General features: G+C 35.8%; 1 protein-coding gene across 4 annotated transcripts in view; it reads left to right on the plus strand.

Annotated features, from left to right (window-relative positions):
• Positions 1 to 27784, plus strand: part of GPHN (gephyrin) — a 626292-nt gene extending 598508 nt beyond the window's left edge. For all 4 annotated transcript variants that reach the window (XM_059914468.1, XM_059914469.1, XM_059914466.1 and 1 more), the window contains 5 exons: positions 10462 to 10535; positions 14756 to 14820; positions 18116 to 18219; positions 25607 to 25703; positions 26823 to 27784. In XM_059914468.1, the coding sequence (XP_059770451.1) occupies positions 10462 to 10535; positions 14756 to 14820; positions 18116 to 18219; positions 25607 to 25703; positions 26823 to 26956 (474 nt within the window). In that variant the 3' untranslated portion in view covers positions 26957 to 27784. The remainder of the gene's footprint in view (positions 1 to 10461; positions 10536 to 14755; positions 14821 to 18115; positions 18220 to 25606; positions 25704 to 26822) is intronic.
• The last annotated feature ends 208 nt before the right edge of the window (positions 27785 to 27992 follow it).

Below are 27992 nucleotides of genomic sequence, written 5' to 3' on the forward strand. Positions count from 1 at the left end.
GATAATCAAAAAGGATACGCTAGACTGGACATCCAATAATTGTTTCTTCCTATTTCAAAGTCTCTTAATTTTTCCTAACAGTGTCTCCCCCACCCCATATGATCAAAATAATCACAAAGATCATTACTGATCACAGAAAAGGACTGGTCTCATAGGTGTTCCCTGATTATTTAGCAACAAAAGTATTAATTAACCATATAGGTCTCCTTGAGTTTGTTTTACACATCTAGAGCCATAAAGCAATAGAATATTAAAACTAATCAACAATATTCCAAACAAATCAATTATTTGTTAAAATATTTTTTATTTCCCTTAACATTTCATTTAGTCTCATGTTTTTCTTGTTCTGCTAGATCTTGGGTTATCAGTCTGCTTTCTTGAAACCATCTGTTTTCATTCTAAAGAGTCCTGGGATTCCTGACTCAGTCCACTGGTACTGTACAAAAGTTATCTAAGCTATATCACCTTAGCAGCCTGTACCCTAGAGACTATTCTTTGAAGCATCAATAGTTCAAAATACCTATGATTGTCCTTTTCCCTAGTGCTCTGAGTCTGTCTTTTTTGCAGACACAAACTATTTACTGTAGCTTATATAGCAGAGCCTTCAGGTCAGCATCAAAGTAAAACAGAGGCTTTCCTTAGCTAGTAGATATTTAATAGCTGTGCTTAATTTATTACTGTAACCAATAATATCAGAAGATAAGTAAGATTCTCTCTTGGTATACAGTAGGTAACTATTTCATAAAAGTTTTGGTCAGTGTTTCCCCTGAGGGTGAAAACATATTATGAACAGCAAGGGCACTGTCAAATCTCCAGACACTTCCCATAAAGCATACAATTTCTGAAATATTATATTAATGACATTTTACCTGCATAAACCTAACCTAGAGCACAGTGAGCCTTTCTTCTCAGATGTAACAGTAACTCCCTTCCTATGAAACTCCTGTAATGGTAACATATCAAACAAACCTAACTATTTCTAACTTCTCTTTTTATAAGATGAAAGAACAAATCTTCGTGACTTTCTAGGGGCCCTCTAGGAAATTTCAAACATAGTCTTAGGCTAGGCGTAGAAGATATTCTGAAAAAAATTTTTTTTTCCTAAATTTAGATCTGATCTTTAGAAGGCAAAAACAAAAGAGTTGTCAAAAAAAAAAAAAAATTGGGCACCTGATTAAGATAGGATCATAGCTACCTAAGAAACAGTACTTGGTTACCTAATTTTTCAAAGCAACAATAAAATATTGGAAAACAAGCATAGAAGGTAACATGATCATAAATAATATTGGCTCATTCATAAATTAGGAACCTTTGTTCTATACTTTTTTATTTCCTTAAATAATCAAAGACAAAATAAACAAAAAGGCATATTACACAAAAAGAATAACCTTACATATCATAGGGAAAGCATTAATCAGTAAAGCAAAGAAGTAAGCTCATCAGAACTGAGTGAACTTACTAAAATTTTTTTTTAACGTCTTTATTGAAGTATAATTGCTTTACAATGGTGTGTTAGTTTCTGCTTTATAACAAAGTGAATCAGTTATACATATACATATGTTCCCATATCTCTTCCCTCTTGCATCTCCCTCCCTCCCACCCTCCCTATCCCACCCCTCTAGGTGGTCACAAAGCACCGAGCTGATCTCCCTGTGCTATGCGGCTGCTTCCCACTAGCTATCTATTTTACATTTGGTAGTGTATATATGTCCATGACACTCTCTCACCCTGTCACATCTCACGCCTCCCCCTCCCCATATCCTCAAGTCCATTCTTTAGTAGGTCTGTGTCTTTATTCCCATCTTGCCACTAGGTTCTTCATGACCTTTTTTTTTTTTTTTTTAAACTTAAAATTTTAATATATTTCTCAGCTTCATTTCAAACACAGGTAATATAAACCAAGGCAAATCAAAGTCATTTTCAGAGTTTTGTCCTTCATTATGCTTTTTTTATATTTTGGAACAAACTGACACTTTACTTTAGAACTAAGAGTGGTCTCCAGACCAAAGAGGGTCCTGGAGATTCTTTAAGTGGGTATGCAAGGTTAAATCTATCCTCATAATAAAACTAAGACTTTATTTGACTTTTTTATTCTCCTTCTCTCATGACTGTATAGTGAGTTTTTCCAGTGGCTGTATGATCTATGATATCTCATCAGACTGAATACAGAAGCAAATAAGAGAATCCACCTGACTTCTATTAAGCTGAACATTAAAGATTTTTTAAATTATAAAACAATGTATAAACAATAAGTTACTTATGTTAACATGAAATAGCTTCATCACTGCTGTTTACAAATGAACCAACAAATAAATATTCTTAACTTCTTAGTTTTAATTTCTAATACAGTAAATATCGATAGACATAACCCACATAACAAAAGCTCTAGGGATCCTTAATGGATTTTAATTTAAGAGCATGTAAAGGGTCCTGAGACCAAGTATTTTGAGTATTGGACTTTTTTTTAAATATTTTTTTTCCTGAAAAATGAAAGAACATGCATAGTTTTACTTGTGTGTCATTATTACTTCTAACATAATTGCAACCACCCATATTTATTATAATGTTTAAGAAAATCACTAATTTCTATTTCACAGCAAAAATTAGGGGGCATCGATCATTGACAAATCATACATAAGCATTTTAGCAGACTAGCAAAGTTCATAAACACACAGAATACAACTTTGTACAGCCACACACATCCCCTTTGTACCTTCTTAATGTAGCAAAAATGAAAACATACTCATTAACACGACCCAAAGATATATCCTCTCTATGGCATATTAAAATAAGAAGCAGGGACTTCCCTGGTGGTGCAGTGGATAAGACTCCATGCTCCCAATGTAGGGGGCTCGGGTTCGATCCCTGGTCAGGGAACTAGATCCCACATGCATGCTGCTACTAAGAGTGCACATACCACAGCTAAGGAGCCCATGAGCGACAACTAAGGAGCCCATGTGCCGCAACTAAGGAGCCTGCCCGCCGCAACTAAGACCTGGTGCAACCAAATAAAATAAATAAATAAATAAATAAAATTTTTTTTTAAATAAGAAGCAAAGTATAATGTATTAACTAAAGTCATGCTTAGTAAGCAGTGATCGAGTATTCTGTTGTACTTAGAAATCAAGGTATCTCATGATTATTCATTAATTAACGAATTTAATAGCTGTTCAAGATTTTAAATTACTTAAAAATCTTGAAAATTATTTTCAAGCTGACATTCTACAAACATAATTACTATTGAAATTAAAAGTTTGTCAGAATAATGATTCTATTTCATTGAACCAAATTTTAGATTTTTCACAATCTTAAGTATTATATAAGAATAGCGTTAGACTCTTTGATGAAGTAACCTATATAATTTTAGGAAAAAACAAACCCAAGCGAAATAAAATGTATTTGCCTACTTAACACTGATAAATAAGAGAAAGAATATGGCTGGGCTTGCTTATTAACCAAAATAATTAAGCTAGTCTCATTTGCCAGAGATTTACCTTAACTATGTGAACTTGATTCTTAAAATTATAATAAGAATATTTTTTTAGTGCAGCATATTTAAAATAGTATAAGATAAATTTTCTTATTATCTGGGAACTTTAGGAATATTCTATTTATGTAAGTACTTATCTCTAAATCAGTCAGAATAGAGTACCTTTAATTTAAGAGACATTAGAAGTGTTTTGGTGTGTTCGGTTTTCTCCCCATTGGCAAAGCAAACTTTTTTGTGGGCCTAAGATCAGGGCTCTTCTCTTCATGCCCCACTAAACCAGAGAGTTGGGGATGAGAGGCTCTTGTGTTCCCCTGCAACACCTCCATCACATTGAAATTCAGATGGAGAGACCCAGGGTAGGGGACACCCTGAATCTGCAGCATACTCCGAGGAAGGCCCAATCTGCATGGTGGTCTCACAGGCATATAATTTATGAATACACTCCAGAAATAGGAAACCATTTCATACTCACAAAACAAGATAAATGCCTTCCTGGATCACAGACACATAGACACACGACCACATAAAGAATATACAGCTTCAGGGACTTCCCTGGTGGTCCAGTGGTTAAGAATCCACCTTCCAACGCAGGGGACGTGGGTTTGATCCCTGGTCGGGGAACTAAGATCCCATATGCCGCAGGGCAGCTAAGCCTGTGCGCCGCAACTAGAGAGCCCGTGTGCCACAACAAGAGAGCCCGCATGCTGCAACTACTGAGCCCACACGCTCTAGAGCCCGCATGCCACAACTAGAGAGAAGCCCACGCACCGCAATGAAGAGCCCACTCGCCGCAACGAAAATCCCGAGCGCCACAACTAAGACCGGACACAGCCAAATAAATAAATAAATTTTTTTTTTTCAAAATACAGCTTCAGCTCTACAACTTCAACCACAGATTAAGAGTAAACACAGAAACAAACAAACAAAAAAAATTAGTCTACAAATAGATATTTTCCTTCCTAGAGGTCACAAAATTCTTAATTGGTTTAGGCTCAAAATGACAGTAAGACAAATAAACAAGAAAGACTAACAAACCAGATTCTCTATCTTCTCTTACGTAACAGAGAATAGATTTCAATCACCCATTTATAGGAATCACCAAATGGTCAGACCATAAAACCGAATTCTCAATCATTGATGCTACAAAGGGGAATACCTTATTGGCCATGCATAGAACCAAAATTAATAGAGGAGGCAAAAATAGAGAAACCAAAAGTTAGCAGATTTCAGGTTTTATTACTACTTGGCATACACTCCAGAAACCAAAGAAAGATGTATGCAGGTTTAAGCCACCCATAAAATGCACTTTTCTGGCAATTGAGTTTACTTGGTTTTGCCAGATAAATCAATACGGCATCTCAGTGGAGCCTTCAGAATTGTTAAGGTATAGTTTTGTAAAGATAAAATCATGAATCTCATATTTTTTTATTTTATAAAATGTGTCAGTGATTTTTTTTAACTCATTAATGAGGGAACCAGTAAGATGTTGCAACTGGTTCTAAGAATTCAAAGAACAGAGACACCTATAGGTAATCAGAAATGCTGAAATCAATCTGCTAACGGATGCAAAACTGTTCTATATCCACAGGAGAATAATCAATTACACTGCCACCAACAGAGTTAATTTGCATTTCTTTGGATACTAGTCATGTTCACCGTCAGTTTTCTACAGCTTAATTTTTATAAAATAGCACAAAGACAGTGAAAGGCACAAATAACCCAGAAGGTTGTTTGGACATCCAATCATCTTTTTTGCCCATTTCAAAGTCTTTCATAATTTATCTGACATTGTTTGTTCTTACTTGAGTTGAGGGAAAGACCTGTCTCCTTCATCCATTCGTGTTTCTTCTTCCTATCTGGATCTAGCTTTCAGAACATCAGACAGAGATCCTTCCTGCTTCTGTAGGTAGACAAAAATTTAAGAACAGTGATGATTCTCAGCTTTTATTGCTATGTCTGGTACAAGCTTTCCATCACAAGAAACATGAAGCATTTCTTCATGTTCAGATAGAATGAAAAGGGGCATTTTTACAACAGAAATGATTTTTTTTCAAGAAAAATAAAATACTTTCATTCATTTAACAAGTATGTAGTGAGCATATATGCTTTCCAAATTCTGTATCATTACCCATAAGGCCCTGCATGTATGGCCTCTGCCTGTCTCTCCAACCTCCCCTTATGCCTCTTTCCTATTCATTCAGTACCTTCCATTGTCTTTTCAGTTCTAGACAAACTCTTTACTGCTCTTGAAGGTTTTGTATATACTTTTCTCTGCCTGGAATTCTCATCCCTCCACAATTCTCATGGCTGAGTCCTTCTCATCCTCACCACCTCTTTTAAAATGGCCTTTCCTTATTCTCCACCTCACGCCGTTATTCTCTATCCCAGCACCTGCTTTTTTCCTTCATAGCATGTACCACACTTTATAGTTATTTTATTTGTTGTTTTACTTATTTTAGACTGTCTCCTCCTCCAGTAAACTATAACAGGACATCCTTGTGCCAGGGACCATGTGTATCTTGTTCACTATTAAATCTCTAGCACAAATAGAATTCCTCATACATAGTAGGCACTCAAAAATATTTGTTGAACTAGCGAATGAATGAAACTCATGTGCTAATCACCATGGACTCATTATACAGAGGGTTTCTGATCTCACAAACTTTATAATACAATAAAGGATACATATCTGTTATCAGGCAACTGCAGTATTACTTAAGTGTATGATGTCAGGAGGACACAGTATTATAAGAACACATAAGAAAGGCCTGGAGATTTCTGCTTCTACTATGATGAAGTGGCTTATTTGGACCAACTCTCCCACCAAGGACAACTATAAAAGCTATGGTGGCACAGTGGTTAATAATCTGCCTGCCAATGCAGGGGACACGGGTTCGAGCCCTGGTCCGGGAAGATCCCACATGCTGCGGAGCAACTAAGCCCGTGAACCACAACTACTGAGCCCCCATGCCACAACTGCGGAAGCCCACGTGCCTAGAGCCCATGCTCCACAACAAGAGAAGGCACCGCAGTGAGAAGTCAGCCCACCTCAACAAAGAGTAGCCCCCACTCACTGCAACTAGAGAAAGCCCATGCACAGCAACAAAGACCCAACACAGCCAAAAATAAATAAATAAATAAATTTATTAAAAGTAAATAAATAGATAAAAGCTATGTAAATCTTTTAAATTTTTTGAAGAATAAGAAAAAGAAGGTGTCCAAAGAGAACAACTAAGACAGATGGGATTCAAGGTACCAAGATCTCAGAGAAAAGTGAACCACAGAGAAGTTGAACTGGAATTCTTCACCATATATTTCCTCAAGGCATTTACTAATTCCTAAGCCAGGAGGGACAGGGGATGATGTAATGGTCAAGAGGCCAAGAATCTAAGCATAACAGAATAGCTAAAAGGCTAAGAAAATAAGTAGAGTTTTCAACAGTCTTAAGAGTTCAAGACCTGCCGTGGAGGAGGGACCCTGGCAAATATCTCAGGCTTTCAGTTTAAACCCTTGAAGTGCTGTGATCTAAGAATAAGGACAAACTGGAAAAAAACCAGACTTCGCAAAGACTGCAATTGAGCCTCAAATTATCTCAGTCTCTGATTATATCAAGGTAATCTTAGTTAAGCTGCCAGAAGAAATTAAATTCTTTCTGGAGGAATATATCACCATTTAAAACCTCTAAATTTTTTTCATATATAATGTTTGGACTTTACCAGAAATACCAGACATAGCACAAAATAACTAAAAATTTAGAAGGGAAAACAAGATAGTACAACCCTAAAAATGGTCCTGACATTTATATTGTCTCATATGGACTTTTAAAAACTGTAATCAATGTGTTTAAGAAAAAGAAATGGCAAAGTAAAGAATTTCACTAGAAAATTAGAATCTATTTATAAAAACCAAATGAAAATTTGGAAAAAATATGGAAAAGAGCATAAAAGACATATGGGATTTGGTGAAAGGTGTAACATGTGTAATTGGAGTCCCAAAAGGAAAGGAGAGAGTGAACAAAAGCAGTATTTAAGAGATACTGGCAGAGAGTTTTCCAAAACTAATAAAAGACATAAAGCCAGATATTCAAGGAGTTCTGCTAATCTCAAGCAGGATAACTACAAAGAAACCATACCTAGGTAGTCATAGCAAAACTACTGAAAACCAAGGGCAAAGAGAAAAATCTTACCAGAAGGACACGTTACCTTCAAAGGACCAAAAATAGAACTAACAGAAATGATTTAAACAGAAATTATGGAACTCAGAAAACAATGGAGGGACTTCCCTGGTGGTCCAGTGGTAAAGAATCTGCCTTCCAATGGAGAGGACACAGGTTCAATCCCTGGTCGGGGAACTGAGATCCCACATGCTGCAGGGCAACTAAGCCCACGCACCACAGCTACTAAGCTTGCACGCCTCAACAAAAGAGCCCACGTGCCGCAAACTACATACCCCATGCGCCCTGGAGCCCGTGCACCACAACTAGAGAGAGAAAACCTACACGCCACAACTAGAGAGAAGCCCACATGCCACAATGAAGACCCGACGCAGCCAAAATAAAATAAAATAAAATATTAAAAAAATAAAAACAATGTGTTCAAAACAGAACTTCTAAAACAAAAGAGAGAACAATGGAATGGCATTTGTAAAATGCTGAAAGAAAATAAAAGCTAGTGTGGAACTGAACTAGATAAAAACTGAACAGACCTATCCTAAAGGGAGTTCTTCAGTGGGAAAGATTATGGAAGCATGAAAATGCAGAAAGGACTAAAGAGCAAAGGAAAGGGTTAATATGTTGGTAAATGTAAATGAATTGTTGATTATATGAGATAATATCTTGAGGTTTAAATGTGTATAAATATTATATATTGAATATATAGAGTATATATTTGTATAGTATATGTAGAATGTATATATATAATAGTTATATATATACACACATATTTATAATGTATATAGAATATATGATACATGATAGCACAAAAAGGAAGGAGGAATGGATGGAGTTAACATGTTTTAAAGTTCTTACATTGGGAAGTGATAAAAATACCAAATTATGATAGATTGTAGTAAGTTAAGAATGCATGTTGTAATCTCTAAAATAACCACTAAAATAATAAGAGAATGTGTAACTAACAAATAGAAGAGAAAGAAAATTAAATAACAAAAAAATTTTGGTGAATTGAAAGAAGACATGAAAGAAGAAAAAGAAATAAAAACAAAAGTGACAAATAGGTAATGAATAGGAGGGCTATAGTTTTAAACCCCATTTATAGCAATAATTATATTAAATGTAAATGGACTGAGTCCTCCAATTAAAAATTGTCACTCTGGATTTTACAAAACAACAAATTGCATGATGCTTATAAGAGACCCACCTTAAATATAAGGACACAGCTCATTGAAAGTAAAAGATGAGAAAAATGTTACAAGGAAAGATAGCTGGTATGACTCTCTTGATATCAGAGAAAATTAAGATAAAAAGGATTACTAGATATTAGGTGGAGGGACATTTCCTATTCATATATTTACATGGATCAGTTTATCAAGTAAATTCTAAATTATTGCATCTAATAATATAACCTAAAAATAAACATAAATCAATAATCAATCTACTATCCAGCCCTGGGAATTCAGGGGAGGCTGAGAAGATGACTGAGATTGAGAGTCATCTCAGAGATTGAGAGAGAAGAGGGTGGAAAGAAAGAGTATTCTAAATGGAAGGAAGAACATTTTCAAAGATTTGAGGCAAGAAAGTGTAAAACCTGACAGCAATATAGTCCTGCTGGAATGTAGAGAGAGAGAGATTAAGGAAGTGGAATGGGGCTTGGAAAAGGATTGCCTGATAAGAGCAATGATTGGCAAAAGGGGACTAGAAAATACAAGAATCTTAGCTATGATATTTAAAAGCTGAGACTTGTTTCTGGAAACCAGGAAGTTATTGAAGTATTATATATTGATTTGATCAGATTTGTTTCCAGGAGGCCTCTCTCACTACTGTGGCGGGAATAAATTGGAGGAGGGCAGGAGTGTTGGCAGAGAGACCTATTTCAGTAATTCAGGTGAGATGATGTTGGCTGAGGCTGTGGAGATAGAAGGAAACAGCTTTTAAAAATAAAGTGTCCCATAACTTGTGAAATATTTAAAATTTTAGTAGGTTACTAGACTCTTGGATTAGTGAGCAGGAAACTCAGTAATAGACCGAGAGGTTGTGTTACTTAAGAGAAACTTTTTAAACTGCAATATTTTTCTTTATGTTTACAAAACCAACTACAAGGCAGTATTGCCTTTCCTTTCCAAAGATCATGTTTTGTCAGATGGCTCTGGGTTGATCATAACCTTAGGTTGGTTGTGTTGGTAATAGCAGAATATACAGTTGGAGCAATTAAACACCCTTGACTTTCTGTTTTAGAGCTCCCTCCCTAAATTTTTAGTTGACTTATTTAGATTTGGTAATCTGTGGGCAAATGTCCAAGTGTCTCCTCAAGGAATGTGCATCATTTTAAGTTACTAGACAGAATAGTGTGTGATGCATACATGTGGCTTCCCTGCCCAGGCACAGCTACTTAAGTCATATTTATTAACATCCTTTCTCAGACATAAAATTCTGTCTTAAAAGAGAGACAGCAACCTATCAAGTAATGATTTATATGTTAATGTGGTTACTTGGTTTACTATCTAACTACTTCTATTAGAATGTACCTTTTATGAAGGAAGGGACATTGTCTCTTTTGCTCAAGGCTGTATCTCCCTGTACATAGATTGATACTCAACATATACCAGGTGCTCAGTAAATATTTACTGAATGAATAAATGAATGAGGAATGAAGGAATATTTGTCTTAAATCAACTTCACTAAAATAAGGTGTTTCTTTTCATTTCAATCTTATAAATTTATTTTTTTTTTCATTTAAAGTTTGAAAGTCTGATATTAGAATGTTCGAAAGTAAAGTGATTATTTTTCATATTTGCAGGACTATCTCAAGCAGGTGCTGGACATTGATCTTCATGCCCAGATCCATTTTGGCAGGGTTTTTATGAAACCAGGGTATGAAAATAATCTTGTTATCTAATATATGGGGTTGGTTTGGCTTGCTTTGACTAACAAAGTTTTTAAATGCTTTCTTTTTACATTTTCTATTATGGATTATTTATTCTAATAAAAGAAATATTATAGTATTAGAGTTCTTTGAACAAGTGTATGTCCTATCTGAAATGGGAATTCATCTTTATAAATCACTGGGTCTGGTTTAAACAAAGCAAAACAACTTTCCAAACCTTTTCTCCCCTTTAATTCTCATGTCTAGTTCCTTCCTTCTCTTTTTCTGCTTCTTTCTCTCAGTTAAAAAACATTTCAGTATGAAAATTCTCAAACGTACACAAAAGCAGGGAGTACAATGAAACCCCATATACCCATCACCCAACTTCAGTAACTATCAACATTTTTCCATAATCGTTTTATCAATCCCCTTCTTCACCTTTTTGGGGGGACAGAGGGCTGGATTGTTTTAAAGCAAGTTCTAGACATGTCATTTTAGTATACGTCTCAGATATTAATAACAACAGCAGTTACATATGTAAGCAGTTACATTATCTTACATAATCACAATGGTATTATCTCAGCTAACAAAATAAATAAGAATACCTCAGTATCATCTAACACCCTGATCGTATTTGAAAATTCTCCCAAATGTCAAGGAAAAGTATGCCTTCTTACATATGTTTTGTTTGAATTAGGATTCGAGTCAGGTCTACTCACTGTATTTGGTTAAGTTTCTATTAAACAGGAACATTTACCAACCACCGCCCTCGTTTTTTGGCATGCCACTGACTTGCTGAAGCAACTGAATCTTTTGTCCTAGTTTTGTCCTAGTGAATGGATTTGGCTGATTGCTTCCTTGTGGTGGCATTTAATTTGTTCCTGTCTCTCTCCAGTATATTCTGTACATCAGAAGTTAGATCTAAAGGTTTGATAAGATTCAGATTCAATTTTTTTTTGTAAGAATACTTCATGAATAGTGTTTCATACTGCTTCTTACTACCTCCCAAGAGGAAAGAAAAGTAACCACATACCTAGATCTTGCATATCTCCTGAAAACTAATAGCTCCCTCAGGAAGGGCTAATGGAGGTTCTGTAATCCATTGTAAATCCTCAAAGAATGCAAACATTGGTGTTGATAAAATATGTGTGGCCATGTCTTTAAACAACAGCCTGCCTGTTCAGACCCCTGCTCCTCTATAAACCTGTGATATGTAAACATTATAAAAACACTGTTGAAAGCCCTCAGTGTGTGGGTGAGCATTCCAGCACACCTCCGTGCTGTCAGGGACAACAGTAATGATGCTTTAGTTCAGGGTCATACTCTGATGGGTGCTCATATGAACCCTAAGAGAAAGTAGAGGTGGGACTTACCATTTGTTACAAGTGAGCCATGGGAACTAGCAGCAAATTCCAGAAACCTTTTTTAAGTGTTAAGCCAGCCCTCCTAATCCCCTGATTTATTGGATACCTTGTGTTAGTTCTAAGGCAGAGATCAGGCTTTACATTTAAGTATGAAGTTAAGATTGTCCCTAAAGCCTTCTCCACAATGTAATAGAATTTAGAATTCTTGGCATTGTATTTCTGTAGTTGCTCTGATATGCTGCCACTGACAAGGCCCTTTTACTATTGAAGGTGTTGGACTGGGATCATTCTTATTAAGAATATCTTGTCTTAAGCAAATATTATTATGCTATGAGTACACAGGCTTTTTTTTACTCTGTCCCCATGGGCAGTACTAATTTGATTAGAATACAGAGGACATCCCAAAAGTATGTCAATGTACTTCTCACTAATCTCAAAAATTGAATTGATTATTCCTTTGCAGTGAGAAAGAAGCTGACATTACTTACCCTCAGTTCTAGAGGAGAAATATTTGTATAATATCTATTATTTAAATTATCTATTATTTAAATTAATCTCAGCACCCATGATGTATAATTTTGGTACTTATTTTATTTTTAGTCTATTACTTACCACTTACTTCAGCTGTAGGAGTTCATCAGTTCATACTGTTTATTCTCCTCCCTTAAAGTCATAATATTCTGTGACTTCGGTTATTGTATAAAAGCTGTTACATTCTGATCTCAAGAGGAAAAATGAACAATAGGTGTTGAGTTTCAAGGAAATGGCTTTCCAGATCCTAAACAAAAACTTCACAGTCTAGCAATAAAACACTCATGATAGCAGTGCACATAACAAAATGTTTTATTGTAATGGAATCTTTTTAAAATGAGTACCTTCAGAGAAATCACAGTAGCTGTCTGCAAGGTTCAAAAGATGATTTAAATTGGCTTTAAATATAGTAGAAGGAAGGTGTAATGCATTCCCTCCTCAATCTTATTATGTGTGTTAGTTTGCTATTAAAAAAAAAATGGTTTAGAACTTTAAGTGGGCTTCCTTTAATTGGCCAGAATTTTATACTTGTCTGAAGATAAGAAGAATTAAAGGTAATTGCTACTTAATAGTAGAATAAGAAGAAATATAAAAAAGCTCAAGAACAATTTAGCTTTGCTCTTCCCACATACAGTGCATTCAGAATGCAATTAACCTCTTTCCTTTTAGACATGGAGATACTCAAAAAGCATTTGGAATATTATCAACCACATCTACCAATCACAGTTTTTATGGGTCATCTACAGTGAGCATAGCTGTTGTCAAAAATGTATCTTGGAAATTATTTTCATCACACAGTAACAGTCATTGCCAAATAACCTATCTATAAATGGATATGACAGTCTAATCTCAGTTTTCTAAAACACAGCAAAGAATCAGGAAGTAAGCAAAAAAGGCCTCAGAGTAGCCAAAAATAGATGTTACGAAGTCCATGTAATAACACTTCACAGTGTCCCCTATGAGAGCCTTATCTAATTATGAGCCATAAAGTTAGAAAAACCTTGGTTCAAATCTTAGTATCTGAGTGATTTTGGCCAAATTGCTTAATCTCTCTGAGTCTCATTTTCCTCATCTGTAAAATGGGATGACAATTGTCACCTCATGGGATTATTGTAAGAATTAAATGAAATAATGGATATAATGTTTAGATATTTCTTTAAAAATAGTAACTTCTATTATTACTATTATTATTATCATTCCAACAGTATAACTATTACTACTGCTCTCTGGTTCCCAAACCTAAGGCCAGCTTTAAGGGTCAAGATGATGGCAGTCTAGCATTATGGGGACCTACATAAAAAAAACTAGGGGAAAAAAAACAGAAACAAGAACTATAGAAACACCACCACGTGTACTGTCATGTTATGGTTTAATACCCCTGTGACCCAAAATCTCTGTATCATAGCAGAGTAGAATCAATTCATAATGATGGCTGCAATTCATCAAAAATGTTAATGTTCATCATATTATTGCAAAAGGTATTGAGTGAGTGATCCTTTCTTCTTTCAACCAACGAGCAAAAATAGTAAAAAGAAAAACAATTTGGGTGCTTAAAAGGGTAATTTTTCAGCTACTTGGAAATTTCAGCATTCCCTAAGAATTTTGCATCACTCAAGTTTCATTAATGTAATAAAAATTTTAGCTGAAATTCTATATTAAGGGTAGTCAATAGAAAAAAAACACCATTATTAACCACCTGCCCTCTTCACACTCACACCCCTCTCCACACCCCCATGATGAGGGTTCATGTCAGACTTTTGAGGAAGTATAATTTGATAATATTTTTAAATTACTATTGCTTTAATTTTGTTCTAGTCATGGTATTTTATTTATTTTGACATTTCAAAACATTCCCTTCATAGGAGGGAAGCTTTTATGTCTATTGCTGAGTATAGTCTTAAAGGGCTGAGAAATACTCATCTTGAACAATAGGTAGTTATCTGATAGACATGTATTACCAGGTAGTCTTCAGATAAAAAGAATGATTGTTATTCTCCAGCAGAAAAAAAAAAAACGTATAGACATTGTTAACTAGAGGGGTGGAGAAACTCCAGGATTTGGGATAAGCTTCTATGGCACTGGCAAGAAGGAAAAAAAAGTAAACTACAGAAAACCAGGAAGTTTGGTTACTTGAAAACAGAAGATGCTAAAAAAGAATTAATTTAAATGCTCTTGAAACACTTCAGGTTATAAAGATTTAAAGGAGGGTCAACAGAAAAGTACTTTTACACGATAGGTGACCTGTATGAGGAACAATGTAACAAGAAAACTGCAGTATTTACTCCTCAGATTGCTTAGCAGTCACTAACAAACAACCTCTACTTTTCCTCTAGCCTGCCAACGACATTTGCAACTTTGGATATTGATGGTGTACGAAAAATAATCTTTGCCCTACCAGGTAAGAATAATTGAAATAGTTTCTTTTGCTTTTTCTGGAAAAATGACCAAAATCTTTTTGTTTCCCAGGTGACCAGTCCCCTATCAGAGCGCATGATTTGGAATCTGAAAGACCTGGGTTCAAATCCCAGCTTTTCATACTGTATGACCTTGGGCAAATCACATAACCTCTCTGAAGCTGTTTCTTCATCTATAAAATGAGGCTAATTAGGGTTGGTGTGAAAGTCAAATTAGTATCTTTCAAAGCACATTCCAGACCCTAAGATGATAATCAGGAGTTAACTGTCACTACATCTTTCTGGGGCACCTGCTTTTCCTTACAGGAAATTGGTCAAAGTTAGCAGTATAATTACCTCTCACAACTAGAGTATTATGCTCAAGGGGCCAAAGGGCCTTGAATCGCCTATGGAAATACTAGAACAAAAAAATATAAAGCTGCCTTTGGTTCTCACCAGATTTGGACTGGTTGGGGATAGCAGCAACACGGAAGGAGGGGCTTCAAATACTGATGCTTCTCAGCCAAATCCCAGGCATCATCAGTCTGACCACATCATTATCCCCACCCTCTCCCACGTGAGCAGAAACTCACATGTTCAGATTATAGAAAAAGCAAAGTGGTTCAGTTTACAATTTTTGGACTTTGGCTGTGCATTTAAAGCCATGTTTTAAAGCCATTACTAATCTTAATAAATTCTAAAGCAGTTTAGAAATTTTGTATATCTACTTATTTTTTTCAATTTTAAAAATTATCCTCTGATCTGTAGCAGTGTCCCATTCTCTATTTTTTGGCATAGATTCCTTTAGAAAATAACCTACTTATTCCTTTCAGATGTACAAGTCTGGTGGCTTTGGAATATTTACCTGCTTTTTTATATTAAATAAAGCTCAAAGTACAGATAGAAAGAAAAGAAGGCAGGCAGAAAATTTTAGAACTTTAAAAACATGTTTAAAGCCCCTATCTGTAAGCATAAAAGAGAGTATGTTTCTCTCATATAGGAAATTTTAAGAGCGAGGTCATGTAAATAAAGTTTTAGTCCTCGAAATATTTCTGTGGTACAAAACTCCTTAGGGCCTTTAATACATCCCTAGATACTCTGAAAACCATTAAATAGAGAAATGAGATCATCTTCCTAGCTTCATTTTGACTAGAAGAGACTGTTTTTGTTGTCTACAGAAGATATGACTTGACCTACGAAGTATGTTATAGTGGGAGCCTATTTTGCCATTACTAAGTGTTGTTGATCTGCCAAAGAAGTTATAATTAAATAGCCTATTTTCAAATTGCTACTTTGAGATTTTCACTGCTCAGCCTGAAAGTACCAAAAGAGGGCAGCAACAATTCACATGTTCAGATTGTAGAACCAGCAAAGTGGTTCTTTTTATAAGGATTTGAAAACTCAGAATTGGATTTTTGGTTTCTTAAGGTCCTTGCAATTAAAGCCATTACTAATCTTGATAAGTTCTAACGCAGTTGAAAAGTTATGTGTTATCTACTTGTTTTTTTTTTAACTTTTTAAAATAACTATAGTAACGTGTTCACTGTAAAAACATTAGAAAACACAGATAAGCATTAAGAAATGTTATCCATAATCTCCCTCCCCCTGAAATAACCACTATTTGCAATTTTCTTGGTGTTGATTTTTCCAGTCCCTTTTCTTATATAGAGCAATTCATTTTTTATAGAGTAATTTTATAAAACAGTAGCATTACAAGAATACTGTAATCATTGTTGAACAATAGCTTTCTTATTTCTTTTTCTTTTTTTTTTTCCTTTTTTTTGCTTTTCCAGAAAAATTTCCATCTGTTTGTATTTTGAGGCAAGAGGAAAGCAATTGATTCTCATTAAGAGTCTGCTGTTCTGTGGGACAACTCACTTTTTCTATTGAAATAATCAATGTCACTCATCACAACTTTTTTTAACAACTTAAAAAAAAACTATTCTTAACTGCTTTTGTGGTAGAAGAAAATTAAAGGTATGGTTTTAGCTAGTAATAGGCTAAACTGACCATTGCTTTTATTTTGATGATGAAATTAGCGGCACAAAGCCAGGCCAAGGGAACCTAAAATATAATAAGCATTCCCCACCCCCTCTCTATATATATATGCATACTCACATACCACTGTATAAAAGTATTAGTAAAATTTGAATTTTAGAACCAAAAGGAATATTAAGAATCATATCATCCAAACCTTTCATTTTGTGGATGAGTAACGTTAGACCCAGAAAGGTTTGGAACTCTTGCCTGGGTCGCATGGCTTGGTTAGTTAACAATACCACACAAGAAGCTAAATCTGTTATTCTCAGCTCAGTCATTTTTTCATAGCCCACCTTACCTCTCTTTGAAGTGCATGACACACCCAGATTTCTTCTTGGAGAGGTACAGTTGAATTCCTCAAATTTTTCTTATAACTGCAAAAGAACTTGGTATTTGTATTAATCTGCTCAGGCTGCCATAACAGAATATCACAGACTGGGTGGCTTAAACAACAGAAATTTATTTTCTCACAGTTCTGAAGACTGAAAGTCTAAGATCAAGGTGCCAGCAAGGTTGGTTTCTGTTACGATCTTTCTTCCTTGCTTGCAGATGGCCACCTTCTCTCAGTGTCTTCACATGGCCTTTCTTCTGTGTATACACACTCGTGTTTCTTCCTCTTTTTATAAGGATACCAGTCCTATTGGATTAGGGCCTCACCCTTACAACCTCATGTAATTTTGGTTACCTCTTTAGAGGTCCTTTCTCCAAATACAGTCACATTGGGGGTTAAGACTTCAACATATGAATTTGAGGGGAACATAATTCAGTTCCTAAGAGTATTTGCCTTCAAGTCCTTCACATCTTAAATCATTTAGTTTTATATTTTTGGTTTAAAGAAATTTCTGGTTAGAGGGGATTATGGATAAATTTCTTTATTCTTATCCTACTTGCTAAATTTTTTTTGCACTGAGCATGTACTACTATGGTAATTTTAGAACATTTTAAAAATAGCAAGTGCAAACTCATTACTAAAGGCTTTCAATGTACGGCTCTCAGGAAAGCAGATATAAATGGTGTCAAACAGCTTCTGTGCATCAGAAATATCTGCGTTTCACTGCTAGATCCAAATATTTACACCCTCTGTGGCATTTGGTTGACTACAGCTCTATTCTGGCATCCTTTTGGATTCAAGGTGATTCAGAAGAGGAATGCTAGTGGTTAGTCATTTCACTCTCTATGATACCTGAAGGTATAGACAGTCATAATTATTTGGCAAATTTTTATGTGTGTACTATAAATAACTGCTTGGTTGACTTTCAGGGAATCCTGTGTCAGCCGTGGTCACCTGCAATCTCTTTGTTGTGCCTGCACTGAGAAAGATGCAAGGCATCTTGGATCCTCGGCCAACCATCATCAAAGCCAGGGTAATGTTTTCTAATGACGGGAAACCAAAACTGAAGCCTGATAACAAATTAGGATATGATTTTTTAACTGCCCAAAACAAACATCTAGAATTTTATATTAGTTTTGAGGAAAAATGTGGTTATATTCCCCTCTTAATGATAGAAAACAGAGGGAAAGGAGTCCCTTTTATTCCCTTCCCACATTATTCCATGACTCCTAAAGTGAATAATTTTCTCCAGCTAGGAGTCCATTTAGGATTGGATATGTAATGACAAAATGGTCAATAGAATACTAAACTAATACTAAACCCATATGGAAGGAGGGACAAGAATTCCCTTTCCCCTATGTAAACTTAGAGAGAACAGCAATTTAGCTGATCACTTTTTCTGTGACCCCGCTGATAAATTTTAAACAGTTCAGAAAAAGACAATTAAAGGACAAGAAAGAGATTCTAGTGAAGCAGAAGAAAAGGGAGACCATATTGTTTGGAAAAAGGACCACTAAGGCTGAGGAAATATACCTGCAGTAAAAGTCACTCAGAAATTAGAGTCCCCTTCTCCACCAACACTAACTTCAGTTCGCTTTACTACTACTAGTCAACTAATTATGTAACACAGTTTCTATGTAATAACTAATGAACAATTTTCCTGGCAATTTAAACTATAATATTAAATCAGTACTCTTCTTTCTTTTAAGCTTTACTAAGGCATAATTGATATACACAAATTGCACATATTTAATGTAGACATTTTGATGAATTTGGACATATGCAAACACCTGTGATACCGTCATCACAATCAAGGTACTAAACATATCCATCACCTCCAAACATTTCTTTGTGTTCTTTGATTCGTTTGTTTATTTCATGCTAAGAACATTTAACGTGAGAACTATCCTCTTAAAGTATTTTGAAGTGCACAGTACCACATTGGTAACTACAGGTAATATGTTGTACAGCAGATTCTTTAAAACGTATTCACCTTGCATAACAGAAACTTTATATCCATTGAGCAACAATTTCCCTTCCCTCCTCCCCTCAGCCCCTGACAACCACCATGCTATTCTCTGCCTCTGTGAGTGACTATTTTAGATACTTCCTATAAGTAGAATCATGCAGTATTTTTGTAACTGGCTTATTTCACTTAGCATCGTGTCCTCTAGGTTTATCCATGTTGCCTCATGGAAAACAGTATGGAGGTTACTCAGAAATTAAAAGTAGAACTACCATATGATACAGCAATCTCACTTCTGGGTATATGTCCAAAAGAATTGAAATCAGGGTCTCAAACAGATATTTGCACTCCAGTGTTCATTATAGCATAATTCACTATACAAAGATAAGGAAACAACCCAAATTTCCAACAGCAGATGAATGGGTAGGGAAAATGAAGTGTATGTGTACAATGGAGCATTATTCAGCTTTAAAAAAGATCAGTCATTGAACATCAAAAGGTATAATTGGATGCCTGTTATATGAGAATATAATGGCCTATGGACTGATTAAAAAACAGATATTGAAAATGATAGAACTATGATTTATAAGAAATATAAACCAGTTTTATTATTTTTCGGAGATGAAAAATATAACTAGGTTATAGAAACTTTGGAAAAATTAACTTAAAACTGATCTGCACCAACAGGTGTAAGAATTTTTAAAGTTACTTGATAAATTTTAGATGATTTGTAAGGCAGATGAGCTCGAGCGCCTCTCTGTTGGACTAATGAAATCAGTGCCTCATAACTTCTCTAGTACTTTTAAAAGTTAGTGTAAAGCTCCTTTAACCACTCTTTGGAAGCTTTGACCAGACTTGAGCAGAGTCCGGGCCCTCAGTACCAACCAGGGCCTGGAGCATGTCACCTGGGACCTCCACTCTAATAGAATCCCCTCTGGTCATCTGTTTTCTCACAAACTCTCTTCTCCAATCTGTGCAGCTTAGTCCAGCCTCTTCCCCAAGTCTCCTGGAGCTTTCACCTTCCCCTCATTACCACCATCAAACCTTCCCAAGACTTTCAGGTCTTTGGCAATCGTCTAAAAGTCTTCTCTCCCTCACCTCTTATCATCAGTTGCTTTATTTCCATAATTCTAAATAACTTTATTTCTGCTTCAGCAACTCAATACGCACATCCTTTTCAATACCATGAAGTGCTCCATCTCAAAAATCACCAACTCTGGTATACAGTTTAGGAACAATGGCAAGTTACCTACCAGTAGATATCAAAGAATTTAAGCACTCCTATAACCCCTGCCCTTTTCCCTCTCCATAAGCCCCTTCTGGCTTTACCCCTTTCCTCATCCAACCTAAATCCTGTGGTGTATCACTTCAATGTTTTTCTAACACCCTCAAATTTTTTTTGCCTCTTCTTCTGTGCACGGTAGTCACTCTAAGAATCCACAAACTTAGATCAATCTTCCCTTTCTTGTCCTTCACTTTTATTCCCAGGGCACTGAGTACAACTAGAGAAGAGAGTACAGCTGTTCAAGTTATCACTTCCAATTTACAAACCTCAGCAGGGGCCAAAATTCCCCCTGATGATCCTTTTATGTCCTGTGGATCAGCTTTTTCCATTCCTTACTGCAGTCTTCCAAATCTTCACCATTCTCCTAAAGCGCCCTCCACCACCCACATCCCCTGTGTTTTGTAGCCAAATAAGCTGGTTTGAATGATGGCTCCAATGTTTAATGGTTTCTCTTCTAATCCTGCCTCTTTTTAAATCCCTTTTCTAACTCTAATCATGTCAGCATCTCCAATTAAAATTCTTCAATGCTTCCCATGACCGCAGGGTTAAATCCAAACTGCTCAAGTGAGCACAGGAGGCCCTCCATCCCAAGACCTGTTTTCCCCTCCAGCTTCATCTGCTTCCCATCCTGCACTCTGACCATACCAAGATTTTTACTGCCTCCAGAACGGACGTGAGATCTCCTTCCTAAGAGGTTCTCTCCTAACCACCACCATCTCTTTTCTCAGCTTGGAAAATTCCTTAGTCATAAGACTCAGGCATCATGCCCTCTGTGGAGCCTTTCTCAGTGTCCCTAAGAAGGGTTGATTATTTACTTCTTTGTGCCCTATTACACTGTGTTTGCAATTAATTATTTACTGTATTAGATAATTCTTTGAGGTCACTTCTCTAAAAGATGGACGGGACAAAGAGGAAGGAAAAAAATATTCTCCCCTTTTTTTAAGTAACAAATTTTGTTTTTTAGAGCACATTTAGGTTCATAGCAAAATTAGGCGGAAACTACAGAGAGTTCCTGTATTACTCCTCCTCCCCACCCCATCCTTACACACACAACCTTCCCAGCTGTTGAGGTCCTGCACCACAGTGGTACATTTGTTACAATCAGTGAACCTACAGTGACACATCATTATCACCCAAAGTCCATAGTTTACATTAGGGTTTACTTTTGGTGTTGTGTATTCTAGGGGTCTTGACAATACAGTTACATGTATCTACCATTGTAGTATCATACAGTTTCACAACCCTAAAAACTCTCTGTGCTCTGCCTATTCGTTCCTCCCTCCCTGCTCACCCTTGATCTTTTTACTGTCTCCATAGTTTTGCCTTTTCCAGAATGTCATATTGTTGGAATCATACAGTATGTTACCTTTTCAGATTGTCTTCTTTCACTTATTAATATGCGTTTGTTTCCTCCGTGTCTTTTCACTGCTAGATAGCTCATTTCTTTTTAGCAAGGAATAATATTCCATTCTCTGGATATACCACCGTTTATCCATTCACCTACTGAAGGGTATCTTGGTTGCTTCCAAGTTTTGGCAATTATGAATAAATCTGCTATAAACATTTGTGTGCAGGTTTTTGTGTAGGAACATAAACTTTCAATTCACTTGGGTAAATACCAAGGACTGTGATTGCTGGATTGTATGATAAGAATATATTTAGTTTTGTAAGAAACTGCCAAAATGTCTTCCAAAGTAGCTATACCATTTTGCATTCCCACCCTGTTCTTCCACATTCTCAGTAGGATTTGGTGTGGCCAGTGTTTTGGATTTTTAGCCTTTCTAGTAAGTATCTAGTGATATCTCATTGTTGTTTTAATTTGCAATTCCCTAATGACTTATGATGTTGAACATTTTTTCATATGCTTACTTCTCATGTGTATATCTTCTTTGGTAAGGTGCTCAGTTCTATTGTCCAGTTTTTAATTGGGTTGTTCATCTTATTATTGAGTTTTAAGAATTGTTTGTGTATTTTGGATAACAGACCTTTATCAGGTGTGTTTTTTACAATTATTTTCTCCCAGTCTGTGGCTTATCATCTCATTTCATTGACCTTTTTTTTTTCCTCATTCTCTCTCTTAGACATTTACATGTAGAGCATACCATATAATACTATACCAAATAATACAGTTTTATCTCTTGAGTGACTACTGTGTGCCAGCAAAATATTCAAAGGAAACAGAGGACTCCTAGTCCACAGCTCACTGCCCAATTTTGAAAGAGTAGAAGAAATCGGCAGAAGTGAAACATCCACCATTTGCAATGTTTTTCCACCAAAATATTGATATATGTGTATGTTTACTCATGCTACATCATTCTTATAAGCACTGAAGCTTATAGTAAATAGGCTCTTTCTTAAGCTAACTGATGTAATATACCAGAACTATAATGTCAGTGTAACTAAATATATTGGTGAATAAAGTATTCTGCATTTCTGTAAAATACCATAAAAATCTAATTAGCTTCATCTCTTGCTACAAAAGGAACAGCTGTTTGTGAGGCTGTGAAAAAATTTCATTCACTTTAATTTGATGCAATTGATTCTTGTTTCTTAAATTAACAAATATCTTCCTTTAAAACAAACAACCCCATTTTGTAGATGAACAAACAGGTATGGGAAAGCAAAATAAGTTGCCAATACAGCACATCGGTTAGCAGTAAAACTGGGAGTAGAACCTAGGTGCCAGTTATCTTCCCAGTACAGTATTTGCTCCACTGTACTTCCATGAGCCAGTCAGTGCCATTGCTGGAGAAAAACCTTAAACACTTAGCAAATGACACAGCCACATGAATAGCTCTTGTGGTTTAGTACTGGAGAACACACACACACACACACACACACACACTCAGGTTGAAAGACAGAGATTTTTGTCCTCAGGTAAGCACAGAATAATTTAGGAACAATGGCAAGTTACCCCCCAGTAGATATGAAATAGGGTATAAACATAAGTAATATCATGTGAAAAAGTAGAGTGTGATTTAATCAAGGAGAAACACCCTAGAATTGAATTTTATTCTGGATTCCAGAGAAAAAGCATAATTAGAATGTTTTAATATTCTAATTAGATTATTAGAATATTTTAAAACAAAGTAACTAGAATGGATTGGAGATAAACTCACTTCAATCAAGATTTCCAGGTCAAGTTTTAACTGTATCATTTAATCTAAGCAATATCTGTTTTAGTTGAGTAAAGGATTTCTAGACCATTTTAAGATAGAGTAACTTAAACGATTATTATGCTAATGGAAAATGTTAATTCTCATGCATTGGAATGAGTCTTGTATTCACTAACATTGAACTAATCTTTGATGGGCTATAGATTATAATTATGTACTGTATAAACATGTTCAAGTCATACCTTTTAGGCACCTGCTACCAACACATTATCACCTTGATCAGATTTCAGGATGAATTTAATGACATAGATTAAAAAAAAAAAAACAGTGGCTCCAGGTTGAAGGTTGATTGTTCATTCTGTATAATGTGTGTGAACAGAAATTGGCTATGTTACAAAGATATGAAAGATGCCATTCCATAGCAAAGACTCATTCAGAGGAATTCTTTTAGTGCCAGTGATGTGACCAAACCAAAGTGGTATAACTTTTATGAGACTACTTTTATTTGCTTTAATGAGATTGTTTATCAGTATTGGGACACTAGGGGGAATAATCAAGAGAAAAGAAAGTAACTATCCCTTTTGATTAATCTCTAAAATATACAAATATCTCATGCAACTCAATATCAAAAAAACAAACAACTCAATCAAAAAATAGGCAGAGGAGCTAAATAGACATTTCTCCAATGAAGACATATAGATGGCCAGGGGGCACATGAAAAGATGCTCAATATCACTAATTATTAGAGAAGCGCAAATCAAAACTACAATGAGATAGTCAGAATGGCCATCATCAAAAAATCTACCAACAATAACTGCTGGAGAGGGAGTGGAGAAAAGGGAACCCTCCTACACTGTTGGTGGGAATGTAAACTGGTACAGCCACTATGGAGAACTGTATGGAGATTCCCTAAAAAACTGAAAATAGAGCTACCATATGATCCAGCAATCCCACTCCTGGGCATATATCCAGAGAAAACCATAATTTGAAAAGATACGTGCACCACAATGTTCATTTCAGCACTATTTACAATAGCCAGGACATGGAAGCAACATAAATGTCCATCAACAGAGGAATGGATAAAGAAGATGTGGTACATATATACAATGGAATATTACTCAGCCATAAAAAAGAATGAAATCATGCCATTTGCAGCAACATGGATGGACCTAGAGATCGTCATACTGAGTGAAGTAAGTCAGACAAAGACAAATATATGATATCACTTATATGTGGAATCTTAAAAAAGGGTACAAATGAACTTATCTAGAAAACAGAAATAGAGTTACAGATGTAGAAAACAAACTTAGGGTTACCTGGGGGTAAGGGGGGAGGTGGGGAAGGATAAATTGGAAGATTGGGATTGACCTATACACACTACTGTAAAATAGGTAACTAATAAGGACCTACTCTATAGCACAGGGAACTCTACTCAGTACTCTGTAATGGCCTATATGGGAAAAGAATCTAAAAAAGAGTGGATATATGTATATGTATACCTGATTCACTTTACTGTACACCTAAAACCAATACAACATTGTCAATCAACTATACTCCAATAAAAATTTTAAAAAAGAAAGTACCCCTTTCATATTAAAGATAAGTGTATGAATGAGTAGCTGAATTAGCACCTCAGTAAATCTTTACTGGATGGATGGATGGATGGACAGTTGGATGACACACAGATAAATGGATGTTGAGCTTGTATGTTTGTGTAGGTTTACCTCCTTTATTTTCAATGTTAAAACATCTGCTTTGATTTCTTAATTCATAGGTCAGAGGTAAAATTAGAATTCAAAAACAGACTTTATATTTTTCATCTGCCCTTTTTCCTACTGCGGATACCAACTTCTTAGCCTTCTTTTCTCTTTTCACCAGAGCAACACAACCTCTGGACTTCCTGTATTAAGAACATAAGGTGGCAGTGGTGGAGACAGCAGAATGCCGAGATATTTCCATGTCCATTGCACTCTTTGCACAACTGCCATCATCCTGTAGTTTTAAGAGATGATGAGGTGATCAAGTTTGTTTTCTTTTCCTCGTTTTTCTGTAGTTATCATGTGATGTAAAACTGGATCCTCGCCCAGAATACCATCGGTGTATACTGACTTGGCATCACCAAGAACCACTACCTTGGGCACAGAGTACAGGTTAGTCATTCACACCTGCAGGTATCTCTATACACCCATCCTGTTAAAACACAAATTTATGTATAACCTCCTTCCTTGAGTATACCTAATTTTGTAATTATTGTACATTTTCCCTTTTGAAAGATTAGATGTTAACCTATTCCTAAAACAGTGTAGCATAACAGGACAAGAGTAAAAGAAAAAAATTAATAAAGGTTTTGTTATTCCATGGAGCCATATTTTCTAGATAAACATTTGAAATACAAATCTAAAATTACAGAAGATTTTTATCTGTTTGTTCAACCAGTAAGTTCTGAGCATAACTTCGATTGTAGGAAAAGGAGGGGACTGTGGCTATGCCACCCATCAATGTGAGATTAAAGCCCAATTAGAGTGTGATTCTCTGTAGCCTTTACTATACACTAGATATTGGTAAGATTTAAGGACTGAGAAATCAACGTTGATAATTCACAGTTCTGAAGTTACCTGCTGTAGAATTTAAACTTTTATCCCCAACTTCTCTAGTCATATTTTACCTGACTTTTGATGGGATTCCAGAAAAAATTAAACAAATGTCCTATCAAGTGCAAACATCAGCTAGCACAGTGAGTAGGTCTCTGATGGGCTTTGCCATCAGACTTGCATTCAAATTGGCCACCAACTAATTAGTAGAACCCTAGGCAAGTTATCTAACCTCTTTTGAGTCGTTGAGAATTAAATAAGGTAGTTGAGTAAAAGGTCTACCACCTTGTCTGGTACTTAGTAAATACTAAAGAAATGGTAGCCACTGCTGTTATTATCATTATTATTTTAATAGGGTTTAAAAGCCTCTCTTTTCAGACACACGTCACATTTTAGCCTGAACTGAGAAATTCTATGGCATTTTCCACAATGCTGTAAAATTTTGGTTTTGTTCTTTTAAGCAATAATTTGTAATGTTTATTTTTAAAGTTCAGTGAGAAGGTAGTAGGATACAGTAGCAAGGTCACCTGAAAAAGGTACTGGGAAGTCTGATCATCTCTCTTCCTCTTGAAGACCTGTGTTTCTGTTCATCAGTTTTTATTCTGAAAAGAACTGCAAGGGCTGCGCATGCATACACCGTGTCGCTGCTGCCACTGTAATGAGAGTATTTCCTCCCAGGTAATCAGATGAGCAGCCGTCTGATGAGCATGCGCAGCGCCAACGGATTATTGATGCTTCCTCCAAAGACAGAGCAGTACGTGGAGCTCCACAAGGGCGAGGTGGTGGACGTCATGGTCATCGGGCGGCTATGATGGTCACCAGCAGGAGAAAGCTCTGATGCATGTCTACATATCATTGACTGTATCCTGTAATATGCAACGGCACAGCTAGTTTTTCTGATTTGGATAAAAGTTGATCTGTATGGTCAACATCTTGAACTATATTTCAAAAGAATTTAAATACCTTTTAAAGAAAAAAACACCTAAAAATCTTAACAAACAACTCTATTCTGATTATATCAAAGCAAATTTTTCCTTTCTTGCAAATTGCTTTGTGTGTTCAATGCTAGGTCTGATAGCGATAGCTTTTAGTAGACAGCAGTAGGTGCCTGCAGAACTTGTGTTTTTCTCATCTTTAAAATACAACTACTTATGCTCTTAAATCAAGGCTGTCTGCTTATTTATACTAGCGTAGGCAACACTTGGATTTCCCTTCTTAGTATGCTTCATAACCGCTTTACAGAGAGCTTTTGCTTGTTCTTTATCATGTATCTCGTGTTTATGTGCACAGTGCCAAATAAAGAGTGACTGGGTGGCGGCCCTGCCCTGCCTCAAGGAGAACCATCCCCGCAGAGCGTTCGGGGGTGGGGGGGCTTCGCATCCCAGTAGCCTCATGGCACAGTACTCTTGGGCAGTAACTGGATACCTTTTATTTGAACAAACAAACTGGGGGGAAAAAATGCTTCCTTAAGTGCTGACAGCCTTTTTAACCAATACATTTAAAATTGTACAGAACAAAAAATAAAATCAAAGACTGATCTTGTACAGATATTAGTGTTACCAGCATTCATGTGGAAATCAAGAGCAAAGAAAAAACAATGTTAAACAACTCTGTACCATAACATTTTCTGTAATGATACTGAAACTTAATGAATAAAAAAAAATCCTTGATCATTATTTAAAATCCAGTGTGTGTTGGCCTTGTTATTAAAAAAAGAGAAGATTGTTATGCCATTCTGATGGGGTTCTGCCTGGATAAAAGGAATAGTTAAGATGGCTTAGCAAGGTTAAGTGGTATAAAGGAGATTTTTAAAAATATAGAGTAATCTATATTTTACTGTAGCATTGT

This window comes from Balaenoptera ricei, chromosome 2, assembly GCF_028023285.1.
Source record: "Balaenoptera ricei isolate mBalRic1 chromosome 2, mBalRic1.hap2, whole genome shotgun sequence".
Lineage (NCBI taxonomy): Eukaryota > Metazoa > Chordata > Mammalia > Artiodactyla > Balaenopteridae > Balaenoptera > Balaenoptera ricei.